The sequence below is a fragment of the Ophidiomyces ophidiicola genome (assembly GCF_022830035.1).
Source record: "Ophidiomyces ophidiicola strain CBS 122913 chromosome Unknown scaffold_27, whole genome shotgun sequence".
In the NCBI taxonomy this organism is placed as follows: Eukaryota; Fungi; Ascomycota; class Eurotiomycetes; order Onygenales; family Onygenaceae; genus Ophidiomyces; species Ophidiomyces ophidiicola.
This window is the reverse complement of record NW_026054667.1, coordinates 79,436-97,611: the sequence shown is the minus strand read 5'-3', so window position 1 is coordinate 97,611 and position 18,176 is coordinate 79,436. Positions and strand designations below refer to the sequence as shown.

At 44.7% G+C, this 18,176-nt stretch overlaps 7 protein-coding genes across 7 annotated transcripts; 3 read left to right on the top strand and 4 right to left on the bottom strand.

The window, feature by feature from the left end:
* Positions 1–1,999: 1,999 nt before the first annotated feature.
* Positions 2,000–2,548, top strand: LOZ57_005397 (uncharacterized protein; the record flags this gene model as incomplete). Its single annotated transcript, XM_049254428.1, has 2 exons — positions 2,000–2,052; positions 2,122–2,548. 2 exons carry the CDS (start codon positions 2,000–2,002, stop codon positions 2,546–2,548), a joined length of 480 nt encoding a protein of 159 aa, XP_049106575.1.
* Positions 2,549–3,047: 499 nt separating this feature from the next.
* On the top strand, positions 3,048–4,040 carry COQ9 (Ubiquinone biosynthesis protein coq9, mitochondrial; the record flags this gene model as incomplete). Its single annotated transcript, XM_049254427.1, has 2 exons — positions 3,048–3,641; positions 3,708–4,040. The coding sequence occupies 2 exons, from the start codon at positions 3,048–3,050 to the stop codon at positions 4,038–4,040; spliced, it is 927 nt and encodes a 308-aa protein (XP_049106574.1).
* Positions 4,041–4,372: 332 nt separating this feature from the next.
* LOZ57_005395 (uncharacterized protein) lies at positions 4,373–5,626 on the bottom strand (the record flags this gene model as incomplete). Its single annotated transcript, XM_049254426.1, has 1 exon — positions 4,373–5,626. One exon carries the CDS (start codon positions 5,624–5,626, stop codon positions 4,373–4,375), a length of 1,254 nt encoding a protein of 417 aa, XP_049106573.1.
* A 543-nt stretch (positions 5,627–6,169) lies between these two features.
* On the top strand, positions 6,170–7,818 carry LOZ57_005394 (uncharacterized protein; the record flags this gene model as incomplete). Its single annotated transcript, XM_049254425.1, has 3 exons — positions 6,170–6,692; positions 6,741–7,545; positions 7,596–7,818. 3 exons carry the CDS (start codon positions 6,170–6,172, stop codon positions 7,816–7,818), a joined length of 1,551 nt encoding a protein of 516 aa, XP_049106572.1.
* A 414-nt stretch (positions 7,819–8,232) lies between these two features.
* On the bottom strand, positions 8,233–11,544 carry LOZ57_005393 (uncharacterized protein; the record flags this gene model as incomplete). The annotated part of the gene is made up of 1 exon (XM_049254424.1): positions 8,233–11,544. One exon carries the CDS (start codon positions 11,542–11,544, stop codon positions 8,233–8,235), a length of 3,312 nt encoding a protein of 1,103 aa, XP_049106571.1.
* A 989-nt stretch (positions 11,545–12,533) lies between these two features.
* LOZ57_005392 (uncharacterized protein) lies at positions 12,534–13,656 on the bottom strand (the record flags this gene model as incomplete). The annotated part of the gene is made up of 2 exons (XM_049254423.1): positions 12,534–13,005; positions 13,058–13,656. The coding sequence occupies 2 exons, from the start codon at positions 13,654–13,656 to the stop codon at positions 12,534–12,536; spliced, it is 1,071 nt and encodes a 356-aa protein (XP_049106570.1).
* A 2,262-nt stretch (positions 13,657–15,918) lies between these two features.
* Positions 15,919–17,991, bottom strand: LOZ57_005391 (uncharacterized protein; the record flags this gene model as incomplete). Its single annotated transcript, XM_049254422.1, has 2 exons — positions 15,919–17,672; positions 17,736–17,991. The coding sequence occupies 2 exons, from the start codon at positions 17,989–17,991 to the stop codon at positions 15,919–15,921; spliced, it is 2,010 nt and encodes a 669-aa protein (XP_049106569.1).
* Positions 17,992–18,176: the final 185 nt, after the last annotated feature.

Here is an 18,176-nt window from a genome sequence, read left to right as displayed (position 1 = left end):
TTCCCAACCTTTGGTCTGGGGTTATGCGTATGGATATGCAAGGAGCCTTGTATGTATGTATGGAGTACTCCGTACATACATACTAACGGTTGGTTATTGTTACTTCTTCTTTGTACACCCGCAAAGTAACATTCTGTTTCTCAAAATATCTTTTGAGGCTGATCTATTTCCCCCGGGGACATTCCCTCTGTTGCTTAGAATGATACCCGCCTTCTATATGACTGTCATCTGTCTAGATGCATTCTGAGTACATATAGATGTATGCACAGTACACAGTTACGAGATGCTAGAGGAGTGTCACTCATCCATAGTTTTTAGAGGAAGCATTTCGTCATTCTGCTTGGCAGCCCTTGATGGTATTTTGTCATATGGCTAAATGCCGGGGAAAGCCCAGACTAAAATAATAAGGACAAGTGAAACTCTTAGCGCGGTGGTACGAGTCGATCTGCCAGGCTAAGATTATTGAAGGCTCGATAAAGATAGATGCTTATGTTCTTCCACTAAAGGAGGATATTAATTATTACCTAAATCATCCACTCCTTACAGTTCGAGGGATCGGCGATGGCTACGAAGTACTCCGTGCATATTGTTACAATATTTACCCCGTACTCCGTACAGATTGTGAATTCATTGGATTATTTTGTTTTGTCGGACAATTTTTGCCCTGCATCAGGCGGTCGGTTTGGAACGGGGCGCTCGGGAAAAAAAAGGAGTCGGCTGGAAACCGTCTACCGCGTCAAAAGTGCGATCAATTTTTCGATTTTTCCCATACCCGCTTTGCTGGCTGTTGGTGGCTTGTGGAGAGAGGGATTAGCACCACTATTTTAGCTAACTAGGACCTTTAGTCGTGCGCCAGCCGACGTTACCGAACCGTCCTCGACATTATTAGCTCCTTTGTACACCTCCATCGTTACAAAAACTGCCAGACTAGACAGAGTGCACTGTTCGGAGGATAGCGTGTGGAGTACTTTGCCTTAATAACCATTGTATCAAAGATGGCAAGGTTTTTTATACTTTAGGGCCGTGGTCACCACTTCTCCGCACTTTTCCCGCCTCTATCTGGATAATATGTTATCAATGCCATTTACAACTTGCTGCACAGAATCAGATCGAATAAGTGGCAGTTCTCTAGTTCGAATTAGTTGGGCGACCTCGGTCGAAGGTCACTCAAGTCGATGGCTAGTGGACCATACCATATTACCGACGATGAACATGGGCCCTATGTTGTTGTCCTCACGGCAGTGCTCATGACCTATATGATTCTATGTTACTGCGCAAGATTGCTGACACGCTTCACAATCAATGGTCCATTAGGACCAGACGATTGGACTATTACTGCAGGATCGGTAAACACTCTTTTTCCTTGGTTTGAAAGAATCGATTTTTTCAGCTTGAAGCGCGTTAAATGTTCCGTGAACAATACCTGAAATAATAAACTAACACATTATAAAATGGCCCTCCTAGATCGTGGCCGTTATTCAATCAGCTTTGAAAATATCTGAGGCAAAACATGGGCTTGGGAAACGTACTTTAGTTGTTAGTAAAGACAATATAGAAACTATTGGGAAGGTGAGGGAATACCAGCCCCGATGAAAAGCTTTACGCACCTGGCAGAGTATAAGCTAATTGATTTAGCTTGCTTTTGCTGGAGATATACTCTACATCTTCTCAATGACTTTGTCGCGAGCGGCATCGTTCCTCCTTATTGCAAGACTTACCAGACAAACAAAATACAATCGCGCCGCCCGTGCTGGTGTGGCCTTATCAGTTGCGATTGGTTTTGTCTCTGTATTTATTATAAATTTACGATGCAGTTACAAGCCCTGGATCATTGTTCCAAAGTGTGCTGAAACGGTATGGCTTAGTCTGTACTAACTTGTTTGTTGTGAGATAAATTGACCAGTTGTAGATCATTCGTTGGTATATTGTTGAGGGTTTAGGGGTACTGGTGGAGCTCATCGCAAGTTGGCTCCCCATATATATGATATGGAGCTTGAAGATGAGACTGAAAACAAAGCTGGTGGTTTTCTTTGCTTTTTCATCTCGCATACCGTAAGTAGCATGTGTCTTGTAACCTGTTAAACACTTGGGCGTTTCTTATGATCTAACTAATGTGGGTAGAGTGGTGGCTATTACCATTGTTCGCCTTCATTTTTTACGGCGCGAGGCCTCTCGCAATGACCCTCTTTTTTACGGTGCAGATTCGTCTGTTTGCTTGGAAGTCGCCCTTCACTATGGGTTGATTGCTGCCACAATACCCTGCCTAAAGCCATTCGTCAAAGCTTTCAACACAGGATGGTTCGATACACGAGCGGTAGATGGCCTTAGCTACCCGGAAGGATATGCCCTATCGAACTTGCACCGCTCAACAAAATACTCCGCCAATGCAGGAGTTGGAAACCCAGTCGGCCGGGGTGTCACGATACACAGTCCCCAAGATGGACGTGTAGCCCCTCGTGACCGTGACTCCCTGTCTTCGCTTGGCTCAGATACCATGATCATTCGCCGGACTACTGCCTGGGATGTGTCATATGAAGACCACAAATGATGGACACATTTCAGAGTAAGGTCTCAATACCTTTCTCTCCGATGTGAACAAAAGAAAATATACGACTTTTATGGGCGGCTTTTCTGTTTCCGGTTTATGGGGCGTTTTAGAGCTTCAATGTTTAATGAGTATGCATCCATACGGAGTACAACGCTAGTTTAACCAGTCTTTTTTGAATTTTGAAGTTTTGAAGAAGTAATTTGAACTCGAAATACTGAGCACCCTCATAATTTATAAATTTGATCAAGACTGTAATTAGGGGTCCGGCGTGTCTGGCGGCATTAGAAGAGAGGAAACGAAACTTCTTGGTTGAACAAATTGAAGAACCTTTAGGCAATAGAACCGAGTGCTATTTGGAATTGTTTCTGTGTCTTGTATGGAGTCTTGAAATGGGGATATGAGTTAGTTGCACGTGACCTATAAACCACCCAAAAGCGAGAAGGAATGTACGAAATGCTGCCCATTGCAGATTCTGCCCTCCCATGAACTACAATCCCGAATGCCCGGTTCATTCTCTCCGTGGCGGCAGCATGCCGTCAGTTTAATACCAACACGCAAGCCGTGTGGCTCTCGTGCTGTAACATCCTTTCTAGGAGCTCTCCAGCTTCCCAATTCCAGAAGCAATTCTTCGAGAACGCATTGCCCCCACCGACAGCAAACCTATATCCCGCATCTACAACCCCGGTCCAGTTCTCCGCGAAATATCCGCAGCTACCACTCCAAATCTCAACCTTCCCCAAACCCTCCAGCCGATCGTTTTACACCAGAACAATCCGCCATTCTCTCCGCTGCGCTGAAATACGTACCGGAACATGGGTTTTCCTCTAAGTCTGTCATAATTGGGGCCCGGGAACTAGGGTATTTGGATGTATCCTTACAGCTCTTTTCCCGTGGAGCAGAACTTGAATTGGTATTGTACTGGTTAGCGAGCAGAAGGGGCTTGCTAAAGGAGATGGTTGAAAGCGGCGAGGTATTTGGCAAGAAGGACGTTGCTGCGGAATCCTTTCCTCCTGCTGAAGTAGACCGACGAGTGAAAGCACTAATAGTGGAGAGGTTAAAGATGAACAAGGAGATAATACACCACTGGCAAGATGTGCGTTGTGTCAAATAGGCGGCTCTTAAGCGCGGCCACTCAAGGCTGATTCTACTCTTTTCTTAGGCTCTTGCTGTTATGTCTCTGCCATCGGGCGTTTCTCCAGCTCTCTGCGAACTCTATGATCTATCCTCTGATATTTTATATCTTGCCAATGACCGCTCTGTCGATACGTCGTGGTACACTAGACGATTAGCTGTGGCTACTATTTATGCTAGTGCCGATATACATATGACGGAAGATACTTCGCCAGATTTTCGATCAACATTCGAATTTGTAGATCGTCGGATCCACGATGTCAATACCGTCATGGATACTACCAGTGATGTGAAACAATATCTGGGGTACATAGCCGGCAGCATTGTCAATGTAGGAAGAAGTTGGGGAATGAAGGTATGAGTGGTTGAAAAAAATAGCACTCGCAGAACTGCATCTAACTTCTCCAACTTGTGGGAAACCTTGTATATTACTCATGAACTTGATACTGAAAGGGCTAGTTTACAGCACTAATGCGAAGTACGACGTGTACAATACCTCTTTCCAGCTAGATATCTAATAGAAAGCTTCAACTAGACGGAGGATATAAGAGATCACATTCAGTCGATTAACAGCCTTCATCAGAAGTACTTGTGATATTGCTTTTCTTTTCGACTAAAAGACGAAGACTTAAGAGGCCGACAGATATTACTGAGATGAAAGCTCCAAGAAAATAGTCCATACACCTGATCGAGTCACAGGAACTTCTTAGACAGCTCTTCTGCCTTTTTCTCTCTTATTTGATTCTTTTTTAGCTGGGCTCTAATTCGAGTGATCCACCCCTTGCCTCTTCCCCAGCCTACAAGGTTCTTATAAGAAGTTCGAGTAGTCTCTGAATCCCACCACCATGATCCATCTTCATCATCGCCACCCTCGACTCCTGAGTGATCTCTATCAACTTGTCGTGACTTCCGTATCTCATCGACTAATGAAAGTGTACGCCGATCGAACTCAATTCCCGTCTCCTCCATATCTTTAAGAAGAGACACAATGTATGGCAAGTCGCTGTAGACATGCCATCTGAAGGCAATGAGTTCATTACATAGTTGAGTGGAAGCCCCGATTAAAAAAGAGGCACGTCCGCGCGCCTTGACAGCATCTAAAAACTGGATGTTGTATTGCGACATGGGAAAATGTCGGCAGAGTAGCTTGGCAGCATACAGTAATGTGTATGGGTATGTTTTCATAACGACGGGAACGATGGGAACATGTTCAGGAATATCAAGCGGAGCATCTTTACCATTGAATTTCTTTGAGGCGTTTATATCGTTGTAGGAATCGTTGGGAAATTGAATAATCGATTTTGGTGTAAACTTATCATGCTGCCAGCCACGATTACTTAGTTCGGCCAATGGTGATATTGCCTCTAAGTCCACCATCTGCAGCATTCCGAAGATTTTCTGTTCACAAATTTCCCAAATCCCAATATCGCCCTTTCCCTCAGCGATAGCATCGTCCAGCTCCTTACAAATCTTCTTAGATTCACGCTTGGAAATCAACCTAGCAAGTGGGAAGGGGTGAATTCCGGCGAACTCCTCATTCTCGGGGGAAGATGAGCCATAATTGCTATCCCGGAAAGCGCGTAATTTTGAAAATATCTTTGAAGCTTGGGTTAACTCGGAATATCCATCGCGGCTGTCTGCGAGAGAGTAAGGTGGTTGATCTGCACTGCCTGACTCTCCTTGCTTCGAGGATCCGGCTGAAATAGTTGAAGGGGCTTCCTGATTTATATTTTGAACTGCGGAGTCGAAGATAGAAGTTATTTCGGTAGTTTTCTGATTATTTAAAGCAAGTTTCTTGTGTTCAGGTGTAATGTTATTACTCTGAGAGTGTTTGCTATGATTATTAGCTCGTAAATCTCCACTGTCTTCTCCTGTCAGACGAGCAAAAATTTCCCGCTCTGAGGAAGTTAAGGTAGACCGACGACTGCTGGCTGCCACCTTTCTCATCGTAAAGTGCGAGGTATGTTTTTGCAAATCTTCTAGTGACCTTCTTTTCGAAATACTGTCATGATCGGTGGAATCAGCATCTGTGTGTAAAGTAGCCAATGTTACTCCATTTTTGTCTGAAAATAATGAAGGTCGGGATGCATAGAGGCAGCGCCTGCGAACAATGTTTGTTGGGAGTTTAGGAAACGTTCGATCACTACAGAACGGCGTTGTTATTGTTCTAGTACAGTAGAGGAAGGGTAGTAATATAGCATCGTTGCTGACGACTCCTTGCCGGGGGGGAATCGAACAGCGCATCCTGAGTCGTGTTTTCTTTCGTTCTTGCGTCGAGTCTCGAGAAATTCGAAATTCCAGATGAGGAAATCGAAGTTACTGGAAAGTTTAATAGCTAAAATATAAAATAAGGTTTTCACGTGACATCGCGACCTGAGGTGTGAAACGACGCGCCGTGCATCTGTGAGGCCACAACGGGATGTGTGTTGATCACTGACACTTGTCAATTGGCCTCCCTTTGAATTATAACATAAATTCTAGCGTATAAATATGCCGCGTTTGGAGGATGAACCGGTTATGTCTGACTTCGAAAGACAGCGTGCTGCGAATATCGCCGAGCGCGATGCGCTCCTGAAAAAATTGACACTTGAGGCCCGGTCGACAGGAATATTCGACAAACCGCGACCTTCAAAACCATCGTCTCAAAAGAAGAAGCCTATAAAAAAGGTCAAGAAAGAGCCAGAGGCCCCTGTACCTCGACGAGTGTCCTCCAGGCTCCGAGGCATACCGGCCGAAAGCGAAGTTGCCAAACGCAAGGCTGAAGATGAATACCGAGTGCAAGAAGAGGCAAAGAGAATGCGAGTTGAGGGAGACCTCAATATAGGCGATATTATGGTGGGCGATCATAAATGGGACGCGACATCGTTTCTGGGATCCGACCTTCTAAACTCGAGAAATCGATACCAAAGAACATTCGGAAAAGAAGAAATTCGAAAAACGACAAATAAAGATTTGAAAGACTTGAGAGAAAATATGAGTTCTTTAAAACTTTGGGAGCACTGGGAGCCGAACCGTAAGCTTTGCGTTAAAGGGAGCTGCTCAGTAGTACTGATATGATTAGGTATTAAAATTACGCCCGAGAGAGTGTACGCCATGTTGTTTCACCCTACTGAATCGAAGCCGCTTATATTTGCGGGTGACAAAACGGGAAATCTAGGTATTTTAGATGCGTCGCAGACCCCAATGAAGGAGGGTGAGGATGATGAGGACGACTCCCCCGATCCCATAATCACTACCATAAAGCCACACTCGCGCACAATAAGTGCCATGCATATTCATGCATCTGACGCTTCGAAACTATATACCGCCAGTTATGACAGCTCCCTTCGGGCCTTAGATTTGGAAAAGTCCGTGGCAACGGAAGCATATGCGCCGAGGTCCACAGCCGATGACGAGCCACTCTCTGGTATTGACACAGCACCAGATGACCCTTCTGTTCTTTATTTCACCACTCTAGACGGTTTTTTCGGTCGCTATGATACGCGCATGGCAAGCAATAAAACCACCCCCGACCTTTATCAACTCTCGGAGAAAAAAATTGGAGGATTTTCACTTTGTCCTTCTGCACCGCATTATTTTGCCACTGCGTCCCTGGACAGGACGATGAAGTTATGGGATCTGCGAAAACTTGAAAAGAAAGACCCACAACCCGTGGGTGAACATGTGAGTTCTCTGTCAGTCTCACATGCTGCATTCAACCGGAGGGGACAAATCGCAACCACTTCTTATGACAATACAGTCAAACTTTATGATTTGGATGCAAAAGGCTTCAAAGATTGGAAGCCAAAACATACTCTTCCCGAGGATGATCTGGAGCCCGATGCCGTGATAAGACACAACTGCCAAACTGGAAAGTGGGTTACTATGTATGTTTTGCACTCTCTACTCGTCATTTACGTGCTCACTATTGAATTAGCCTTCGCCCTCAATGGCAAGCATCCCCGCAAAGCCCTGTGGAGCGGTTTTGCATTGGAAATATGAACAGATTTGTAGATATATATTCCTCCTCGGGCGAGCAATTGGCACAATTAGGTGGTGACGGGTTAATAACCGCTGTTCCTGCTGTTGCTGTCTTCCACCCGACCCAGAATTGGGTTGCTGGAGGTAATGCAAGTGGAAAGGTTTGCCTATGGATGTAAAATCTCCGGGTTTCCCAAACGGTACGCAAATAACACCAGCCAAATGCAAAAGCCATAAAGCAGAAGTATTCATAACATGTGGACAGCCACTTCAACCTTAAATCTTAATTCAGCCTAATTCTAGAGTGTTTTAAAGATATACTTTTGACTTCTCTTATCCGTTATCTTTTTTGACTTTAACACACTTATTAAAATGAGTAAATTGATAGTACAGGTTTCATAATGTATATTGGTACATAAGAAAAAATCTCGACGATATCTTCTTTTCTATCTCGACCGAACTACGAAGTGGTTTCATTACCATAATTACCTGCGAAATATGGGGATAGGTGGGATAAAAAAATAGAAAAAATAAAATAAAAATCGTATTGCGGTGCTGGAGATCTGCCATAAATGGGGAAAAAGGCGAGCAAATCAGGGAATACATAATATATCGTCATCAGAAATGTTAGAAATTGTTTTTTCTGGGCAAGAAGATAGGCAGGAAGATATAGTAGGTACGGTGACACTTGCAAATTTCAATCTCGAACCAGAACTGGCTTCGCGTTGGTCCTCGAAAGGCAATTCCTTGAAATGGGACGTTTGGCATTCGGCGCTAGGTGCGGTCTCTTCAAGTAAATAGGTTCTTGTAGTTCTTGTTGTTTTAGTCGTTACAGTGGTTGTTGTTTCAACCATGACAGCCGAGGAGCGCCGTTTTCTCTTTTTCTGTGGAATTTCAAACTCCACCGACTCGATTGTATCCATCTCTTCAAGATTTTTTTTTGATGGGGGATTTTGGAGACAGGCCTCTCTGATTGACAAACCCAGCGCCAAAGCAACATGCCGTGAGACACTATTTCCCACAATTTGCCATTGCTGTGCAGGCCGGCCAATGATGACTTCGTCATCTGGATAGCCCTGGGCTCTCCGGGCCTCCATAACCGTAATCAGACGGTTTTCTTGCCAGTGGAGCCACCGGCCTGTGAATTTGCAATGAGGTGTGATAGTGGTTGTGATTGTTGGCATCAAATGATCTGGATCTATTCTGCTCCAGGCCCTCATTGTAGCAATGTTGATTTTTGCATTTTCAGAATAGGGGATCGTATCGACATAACCGCGAAGAAAGCTTTGGCCCACACCCATCATTCTTGGATACTTTGGAATTTTTTCAATAATATTTCTGGTATCGCTACCAGACTGTCGATGGTCGGGAAACGGAATGGACATAATTCTAGCACTTCCAATGCTTGGAAGGTCCTTAGTTGCAGTTTCAGCCGAAACGAAATCATACACTGGAGTATCCCAGCGTCTTTGGCCAAACGGTAAGCCGTTAGGAGCCTCTCCCAATGATCGTAAGGTGGTTCGTTGAGGGTGAGAATGAGTCAAGGGAGGGTGTTTGGGAAGCTTAAGACCTGGAGCAGCTATGAGTAGAAATAGTCGGGACCTGCTTTGGGGGGCACCGTAGCTCCATGCATCCAACTGCATCAAACGAAGCTGATAGCCCATGCCAACAAATGCACATATCAGCTGAGATAGAGGGTTTCTAAAATGGGTTTTGCTAGACATTGCAGGGACATTCTCCAGTATTGCATACTGTGGGCGATAGAAGTCCACATAAGCAACAACAGATGCAATCATGGAACAATTGCGTAATGAGCTTTCACTTTGTTTTTGGGTGTTTGCTAGAGAGTATCCCTGACATGGACTACCCCCAGAAATGAAATCAACTTCACCAGGCTGTGCAATAAGCCTAGATGTTGACCCTCGAAGACCCTTTCTTAAATAGTCATTCACAGAACCACGGAAAAGCTTCAAACTTTCTGGATCTCCATGATTTGCACGATATGTCAGCATTTGATGTAGACCCCACTCAACAGCCCATTCACTTTTAACCGCCGTTCCTTCCTCTAAACCTCTGTCAAAGCTTCCACCTCCACTAAATAGATTGAGACCTCGTAATTTTTTTTTCTGTTCAAGAGGATCAAAGCCAAGCCGGAAATTTTCTTGGGGGGTCATTGGCAGCAAACCATTAGGACTGTCTTTGTAGATGATATAAAATAAATTTCCAGTACCATCCCGACTATAAGGTGGCGGTATAGTACCGCTGGATTTCTGATATTCAGAAAAAAAGCGTATATGGCAATGTCTTTGAATTTGTTCAACATGAACATTTCGAAAACGTTCTGTAAATACAAGCTCATTTGGACAACATTTCCCCCCAAAGTCACGGGAGCGGCGGAGAAGCTCACGAACTTTTACCTCTTGGTCATTCAACTCCATGATTAGAACTGGTTCTAGTAGATGAGATGTTTCGACTAAAACAGTATCACCCACACTATACTTTTGCCTATGAACTTTATAGGATGTGGAATTTGTTCGTGTCTTAGAGCATTTGCATTGAAAATCTGTTTCTCGGAGAGTTCTGAAGCTTTCATCATTAGAGTGGTAAGTTTGTCTGATGTAAAAATCCGTATTCTCTGGTCTATTAGAGAATAACGTGATAGAGACTCTTTTGATAACCTCGCTGACATTCACCTTGCTATCCTCGCAATTGCAATGGTCCGATAGGAAAAGTTCATGTTTAGATGGGTATGTCAAATCTGCGCATACAGTGTCCGTAGGTCTATAAAGCCAAATCAACCCAATATACCTTTCATTCGAAATATGTTGCACGTATGCGAACCAAAGCATATCATTGCCTTTCCACGCAGAGATATCATCCCTTCGAATAGCAACTATATCACCGGGCATTACTGGCTGAGAAGACGGAGGTGTAGTAATGATTCTCTTCTTAGTTGGTACAAAGCCCCTCTCGTAAAGGAGGCGACGGCGCCTTTCGGTCCACCTTGAGTCAGGGGTTATAGTTTTTAGATGATGCACCCAAGGCATTTTCTCAAAGCACATATATGTATATGGAGTAACCACCGTACTTTTCATCTTTTCAGGCTGCTCGGGAACAATTGAAAGTGAAAGAAGTCCAATCTCGCCCCAAACCCGGTGAGTTCCATAAACAGCATCAAGGCTTATCGCTTGCCCATAAAGGAAAGGACCATGAGCTACGATTGCCTGCCGAAAGTCTGTTGTTTGAATTTCTCTAATCCACACCCCAAATTCAAAATCGATAGCATGTCTATCCCACAGCCAATCCCGAAAGCGCCTTTGGAAATGGGAAAGGGTCACATTATCATTGTGCTGAAGGTAATCGACAAAATGCTTTGCAAGATTGGCGACCCAAAGAAATAGGTCATGATACGGCTGATACTCCCTTGAAGGCTTGCCAAGGCGATACCATACGGCACCCCTATCTCGACAATAACATGATTGGATCCACAAATCATTGCCAACGGCGTGAAGTTCAAGGTCTTCAAAGCCGCCAATGGAGACAGTTCTGAATGGTACCCGCTTAAGATAGAATGCTAGTCCATTGACACCATCTGGCTTCACAATTCCATCGAAAAGAAAGATGGCTGTCGAGCCTTTTAAGGAAATATCCTGCAGTCCGACCATCCCATATCGATTTGAGGTTGGTATTTCGCCATTGTATATGGTAAAGTCCTCTAGCAAAAAATTTGTAAAATGTAAGTCGTTGTATGTTGCTGTCCCATTTATGGTTGTGAGAAGGGTTTCTACGGCTTGGCATTCTCTCGATTCTGGAAGCGGGGGCTCAAATCCATCATAGGCGGAGGATTGCACTGCTTGTTGGGGAACTGAAATAAATTTTAGAGTTGTTTCTGCTTTCAATGGCATGTTGCAGTGCGGAGGAGGGGGGCTACTGGCATTAGCTTCATCCTCGCAAGTCAACAGAGAGAACAGTAAGCGGGATACTTACTGAAGTAGACCAAATTGAGGAAAGCCACATATAAAGAATTCGTCTTTGAATTCTTAAAAGAACATAGTAAAGAAGGAAAACGGGGGGAGTGTATATATCGCCATGCGCCGGAATTTGAAACTGTCGCAAAAGGCAAAACAGCGGAAAGGCAGGACAAAAGGTACACGAAATCTAATTTTTTTTTAAAGGAGCAAGATAGAAGGAATGAAGATGAACAAGCACTACAAGCAACAATGGTGGTGCCACTTGAAGGCAAAGAGAAGAGGAGGAAAGAAGGGGAGAGTGGAAGAGGAACACCACTTTGAGCTTGAAGAGCAGTCCAATAAGCAACATGCTTGTTCGTTCGGCGCTAGCGGTTTTAGGAATAGACCCTCTTAGCTTCTAAGGGTCGCAACTAGGTTCGCGGCAATTATACCTCATTAGGCCTAGTGCGACACGAAACCCCCTGACCGCGTTTACGCGGGAAACGCTGAGATGAACGCTCAACGTGGAAGAAGAAACTCAAGGGCGCCTTTTCTGTTAACAGGTGTAGTACACGCGACAGGCCTTCCACAGAATCTCCTTCTCGGCATTCAGAGAGACATCAATTGCTAGGAATTAAAGGACATGTGCTTCATTTGGACTCCGTGAAGAATTACGAATATGCGCCAATACCCGGCGAAGAAATTAAGTCTAGCATTCTGAATAGAACACTGCCTGGATCCGATGAAGAGCAAGAGAGTGGTGGTGTAGAAGGAAGCTTCAGCGGCCGATTAGTTCAATACCCTGAGGGGATATTTGCAAAAAATGCAAGCTTTATTATATTAGTAGAGTACGAAAGCACACCATGTGGTGGAGTAATTGCCAATATATTAAGGGTAATAATTAAGAACATGTTGCCCAAAAATAAAGAGAAAACCAACCCTCTTCAGGTGGCTCGTTCTAGAATGGCATCACGGTCACCCAACAACGAGACCCACTTTCTCCATTCCTGCCATTGGGAATAAGTAGCATTTGCCTTGAGACCTTGATATCTTACGGTTTTGAAATCTTCCACTTCTTCCCAAGGCTTTCGGGGGCGTTGCGTATCGTTTAGTCCGCTTTTTGGAAACCGCCGGGCAACACTTCCGTGAACCGGGCGACCATCCCAGCCCGCTTTCCGCATAAGGCTCTCAACAGTCTCTTCCTTGGTCCAACACTGTTCAACGGGAACGTCTGGTAAATATGTTGCCCCATATCGTTTTCCATTATGTGTAAAAGAGATGCGGATGCCATGCGTGCCCAAAACCCAATCCATTGCATGGGAGCAAACCTCAAATGAAGAGAGGAGGGTGAGAGAACATGAGAGGGAGGGCAGAAGCGAAGCGGGTATTGGCGAGAAACGTGTGTCTCCAAACGCCCTGATTTCGCGTTAAGTTATGCATAAAAATGTTTACAGATTGGAAGGCTTACGAAGAAAGAGAATAAGATTGTAGACCAGAAGAAAGGTCCTGTGGTTCAAAGGTCCCGATACAACCACGAAGCTGCTTATGGCCATCCCTACCGATGACATTCCAGGTCACAAACAGAGGGTACTCAAGATTAGTGACATTGCGGCATATACTGCCATAGCTCTTTTGCTGCAAAGATAAGGGAGGGGAATCGATACTTTGCGAAGTCATAGACGAAGTGGTGGAGTGAGATGAAGATGTAGAAGACAGAGTCGAAGGTGTGGATGCATTCGAAGACCTAGGCGACAGAATACCTCGAAGTCGAGATATGCTTGGGAGTCTTGAATCAGCGGGCCCGCTTAAATTCTCGGGCTGTTTGCTGTGTAAAGAAACCTCGTCACAATCACGTCTGGGTGCATCGGCTTTCTTGACTTGGTCCTCCTGTCTACCGGCGAGGCCTTCCCACTCCTCTTCGTCTTGAGCTGATCTTGATACAAGACTTTTATAGGCTTCATATTCTTCCCACAAGGCTTCTATTACCTGCAGGTTCGGAGCCTCCTCGCCTTTGAATGAGGCCGATATGCATTCGAAACAATAGTAACAGTGAGCGGGTGAAGCCATAGACAAATTCGACTATAAACGAGACCTTTCCGTTTTGTCTATTGCTGATAGGCGAGGTTTTCGGAATTCTAGGAGCAGGATATCAGCCTTCGACTCGGTTATGATGAGCCGGGAGGGCCAGGTGCAGAGTGGTGAGTTCAGTGTGAAAAAGCAAAAGGTAGGTTTAAATGTAGTATGATTAGGGTTTTGAATACTCTGCACGCCACAGCATACGATAATGCGCTGACCCTCCCAAGTACGGGTGATATCCTGTTCCCGTCCTGGCTGACAAAAGAAAAATGGCTGAAGTGGTTGTCTTGCTGCGGGGAACCTTGCGGGGAAAGTACCAAATCACGTGCAAATCCATTAGTGGTTAGTTATGTAAGAGCGGATTTGTGTATGGTAGTGAACCAATAACTAATCAAGGGGTTTATCGCCGGTAGTTTAATTGTGGTCTAGAACGTTGTATCTCAATCTTCCATGAGCAAACTACATTACGGGAAAAACTGGCGTTCGTAACCAGCGTAGCTCCAAAGGCTATTCAGCATTCGACAGCTTTTTTAAGAGGGATTCTAAAGTTCTAACTAGCCTAGAAAATTTGAGCGTTCCTCTATGTGCTTACTTGCACTCCTTATGGAAAACTGGATTACTGCCTCGATAGAGGGATGGAAAGGCTGTTTCTATGTCAGCGTAAGGACAATCTTCAATTGACGTCGCCGAGGTCAGTGCCTGTATATGTCGGATGAAGGTCCAAAAACACATTGAATCAGATAATCCACAGGCCTTGCTCGGTTAGCTCCTCCTCTGGAGTGTAAGAAAGGGGTGATGGGGAGAAGTACTCTAGACGGCCGAAATATAAACCCATGGATGATGTAGTGGAGACAACCATCACCAGCAAGCTTTTAGTTTCAAGCAAACAAGTTTGGCAGTGCTTGGTACCGTGGTTACGCCTCATCGGAACCTCAGACGTTGAAGTCGACATTGAGGGTGCAAACTTCGCAAACAATATCCAGCCACAGTGGGTCCACTAATGCACTTGCCGATGATGCTGTCCAATCAGAACACTAAGGCATCTTGCGGCGCAGTCGGAATTCACACACTAAACTGTTTTCGGCCCTCTCCGCCATCTTCTAACACCTCGGGACTTCAACATCGTTCCCTACGGCTTAATGGGGATGATGACATGGTCTTCGAGTATCAGAAGAAGCGCCCCGACGAGCTTAAGCCTAACTAGCAATCGACTTGCAGGGTACTCCGATGAAAGTGGACTGACGTACCCACGCCAGGCAATCCACACCAGACAAGCCTCGTCTCAGGGCTGTCTCAGACCTGCTCCGTTCCCCTTTTTGCTGATGCGGCCTCTCCACTGCGTGGTATGTTAGATCCAACCAGGCTCAAGGATTTCTGCTGTGAAGCGCGTCTCAGCTCGCGGGATCCAAGGATCGAGGCCCGGAGTATTTTGCTGCACACCCTGGGCATGTCACGGCCAGCATTGAATTTGTCCACTTTTGTTATTTTCTTACCGTTGCCCTGCAACAAAGCTGTTACTAATGAAGTCTGGGTTGTCCGGCATGCATCAAATCAGGCTTCACAAGCGGGCCTGCGTGTTAATTGTTACCCCCTGAGGATTTAGGCCATATTTATACACGCACGTAGACTTGAAGGGGGATTTTGGGTATTTCTTGTTCTCTTTTCCTTTCAGAACTCTTCTTCAAACTAGACAGTTGCTATTTGAATATATCTTTTTGTGTCTCTTTTCCATTTATCTGCCCTAACTCACTGTTGTCGCCGGTCGACTCGCTCGTTATCCCCACGAAAATCCGCACGCAAAGCAAACTCCGCTAAAATGAAATTTACTCTTGCCCTTATTTCCCTGCTTGCCGCTGTTACTCTGGCAGTCCCGGTTACTCGCAAGCGTATGTGTGAATGCCCTCAGTTGATATATGATATTAACTAATGTTTTTGTTTCCTTGCTGTCTAGGCGGCGATACTCTACCTGTTATGACGAATGGGGCCAAAGAAATTGTTCCTTTTGACGCTGCAGGTGTGGTTGCCACTTAACTTGGTGGACTTTTTGGGCTGTTAAATGGAGCTGGCAACCTGGTGTTGAGAATTTGAGGGATTTGCCTTCGTATCTACCTACATGTGCTCATTCTACCCTGATCGTTACTCTTGACGGGTGAATAAGCCATTTTTCGGTTATAATGTTTATGAAATCAAGTATACAAGAAGAGGTATACAAATTTTATCAATTGCTCTCTTTCTATTTGTACAAATGGCATATCAACCACGGTCATCTTTGGGTATTCTCGCGCCCATTAATCCGAGTAAATTGCTTCCTGGGCCTGGGGCTCCTCCTTGACTTCGAAGGCTCTCAAGGAGATTTTTAGCTAGGTTAATATCAACATCAGAATCTTCAACGACCTCATCAATTAGCTCGGCAGCTTCTATGTCCGGTGCGGGAGCCTTTCCATCTAATGATCGACCGTTTTTTTCTTTCAACACTCTGTGGTGACCCAGTATTCCGGCCTTCTTCAGTTCCGACTCCATTTGTCTCGATAAGTCTTGGATTTCTTCGAGTTCCTTGTCCTCACATAATCCTACGTTTGCTTTTTCCAGTGATGTACCTTCCTCATCGCTAAATTCCACCTCCTCCAGAATAGGTTCTTGACGTTTCCGGTATAATTCACCCCTCAATATTTTATTTGATTTAATCATCTCGAACTCATCCATCATAGGCTTTAATTGTCTTGCTGTGCTTCCTTGAGGTTTAGTTGCATTCTTTTCAATCTCCCCCCCACTCGAATCCACTTCCTCTATAGGTGAGTGCTGTAGTTCGGCAGTGTTAGGCTGCGAAGGTGGAGGTGGCAACCCCATCATTTCCCGCATCATCCTGGAGAATTCCTCCTCGTCGAAGGATGCTTCTTTATCCTCACCATCACTACTTGAATCTTGATCATCAACTTCGCTATCATCCGATTCCTCGATAAAATCTGCCCCGTCGAAGCCGGCAGTATCATCGTTGAGGAACTGTTCAAATTGTGCAACTATCCGTTGTAGATTCTCCTGGGCAGTTTTGTCACCAAAATCTGACATCTTGGCACTCACTGTGGTTGACCGTTTCCCCGTAAGCTCTTGATCTAAATCTTCATAATTTATATCCAACCAAGACTCATCATCTTCCAATTTTTCCCAATTCGTATCAATTTCTTCGTTACTTGGAAGTCTTTCATCCCCAGCCTCAATATCTTCGAGCACTAGCTTCATTTCCCGAACCATTGGGTTGTCCTGGTTTTGAGGGTCGAACAACAACATTTCAAACCCGCATCCCAATTTCATTCCTATTTCAGCGCGGGCGTACTCTTTGGTCCCGAATTCAGAGGGAAATCCTGTTTTCCATTTCCCTGGAGGATCAAAATCCTGACTTTTTAACTGTGCAAAGCCCACTTTCGTAAATTTTACGCTGGTAGTAACGAGATCATCAGGCTCAAATATAAGCGGTTTATCCTTTGACTGTAGTGCGCGCAAAGCGATTGGATCACGAATATAAAAGGCCTCAATGGCAGGGGCAACATATGCAGGCTTAATATGTAAGATATATGCAATAGTACGGGGAATGGTCACTAAAGATGTATGCATGTTCTTTATAATCTGAGCAGGATAATTTCGTAAGCGGTAAAATGCTTCTTCTTGAATTGACGAGGATCGGATTAATCTTCCAGGCTCCGTACGGATTGTATTCCTGGCATCTTGAAATGTCAAGTTTTGGGTGCTATTTTTTGCCGTTTTCCCTGGCGCTGGTCTAAGTATTACCAATTCACCTCTGTGGATCCATACCCTATTATTTGCTATCTCCGGTTCCAGCCATGCTGGTAATGTCGCAGCCGCCTCAACCAAGAGAAATTCGCCATCACTGTCCGTCACTTTAACCCACAGGTCATCAAATTCACGAGTCAGCTCTCGAAGAATATACACAATAACCCACTCATCTTCGATTGAATCGCCATATACCGTGCGACCTCGGAGAAGATTTACACCTGTTAAGACACACAATCAACACTGTCATGTAAAGCAACTGGATCAATAGCATAAGTCCTGACCATCTTCTTTTACTTGCTCCAGTCTGAAATTCTCACGCTGCCATATATAATCTTTTAAATACTTTTTAACCAATTTCGAAGCCGTTTTCTGTACATTGCCTAACGCTGCGCGCGACGCCACAGTGTCGTCTTTGCTGATATCATTAGGAATGCAGTAAAGAGAATATTCTATGCAATCTTCTGGTATTTCAGGCTTCGGAATTGGGCGAAATGTTGACTTAAACCATTCAATATCTTCTTCTGTCATGGGTGCCATGATTATCGCGTCGTTCACACCTTTTCTCTCTCAACGCAAATCAAGAGTTCTTTAAGTGCCAAGGCGCTTAAGGGCAAAATCAACCTTATTTGGGACTCCACACCTGGGTGAGATAAGCATATTACACGTGATAGTTCAATAACATTTAACACTAAGCCTATAATGGCTAGAAGTAAACAAATCTC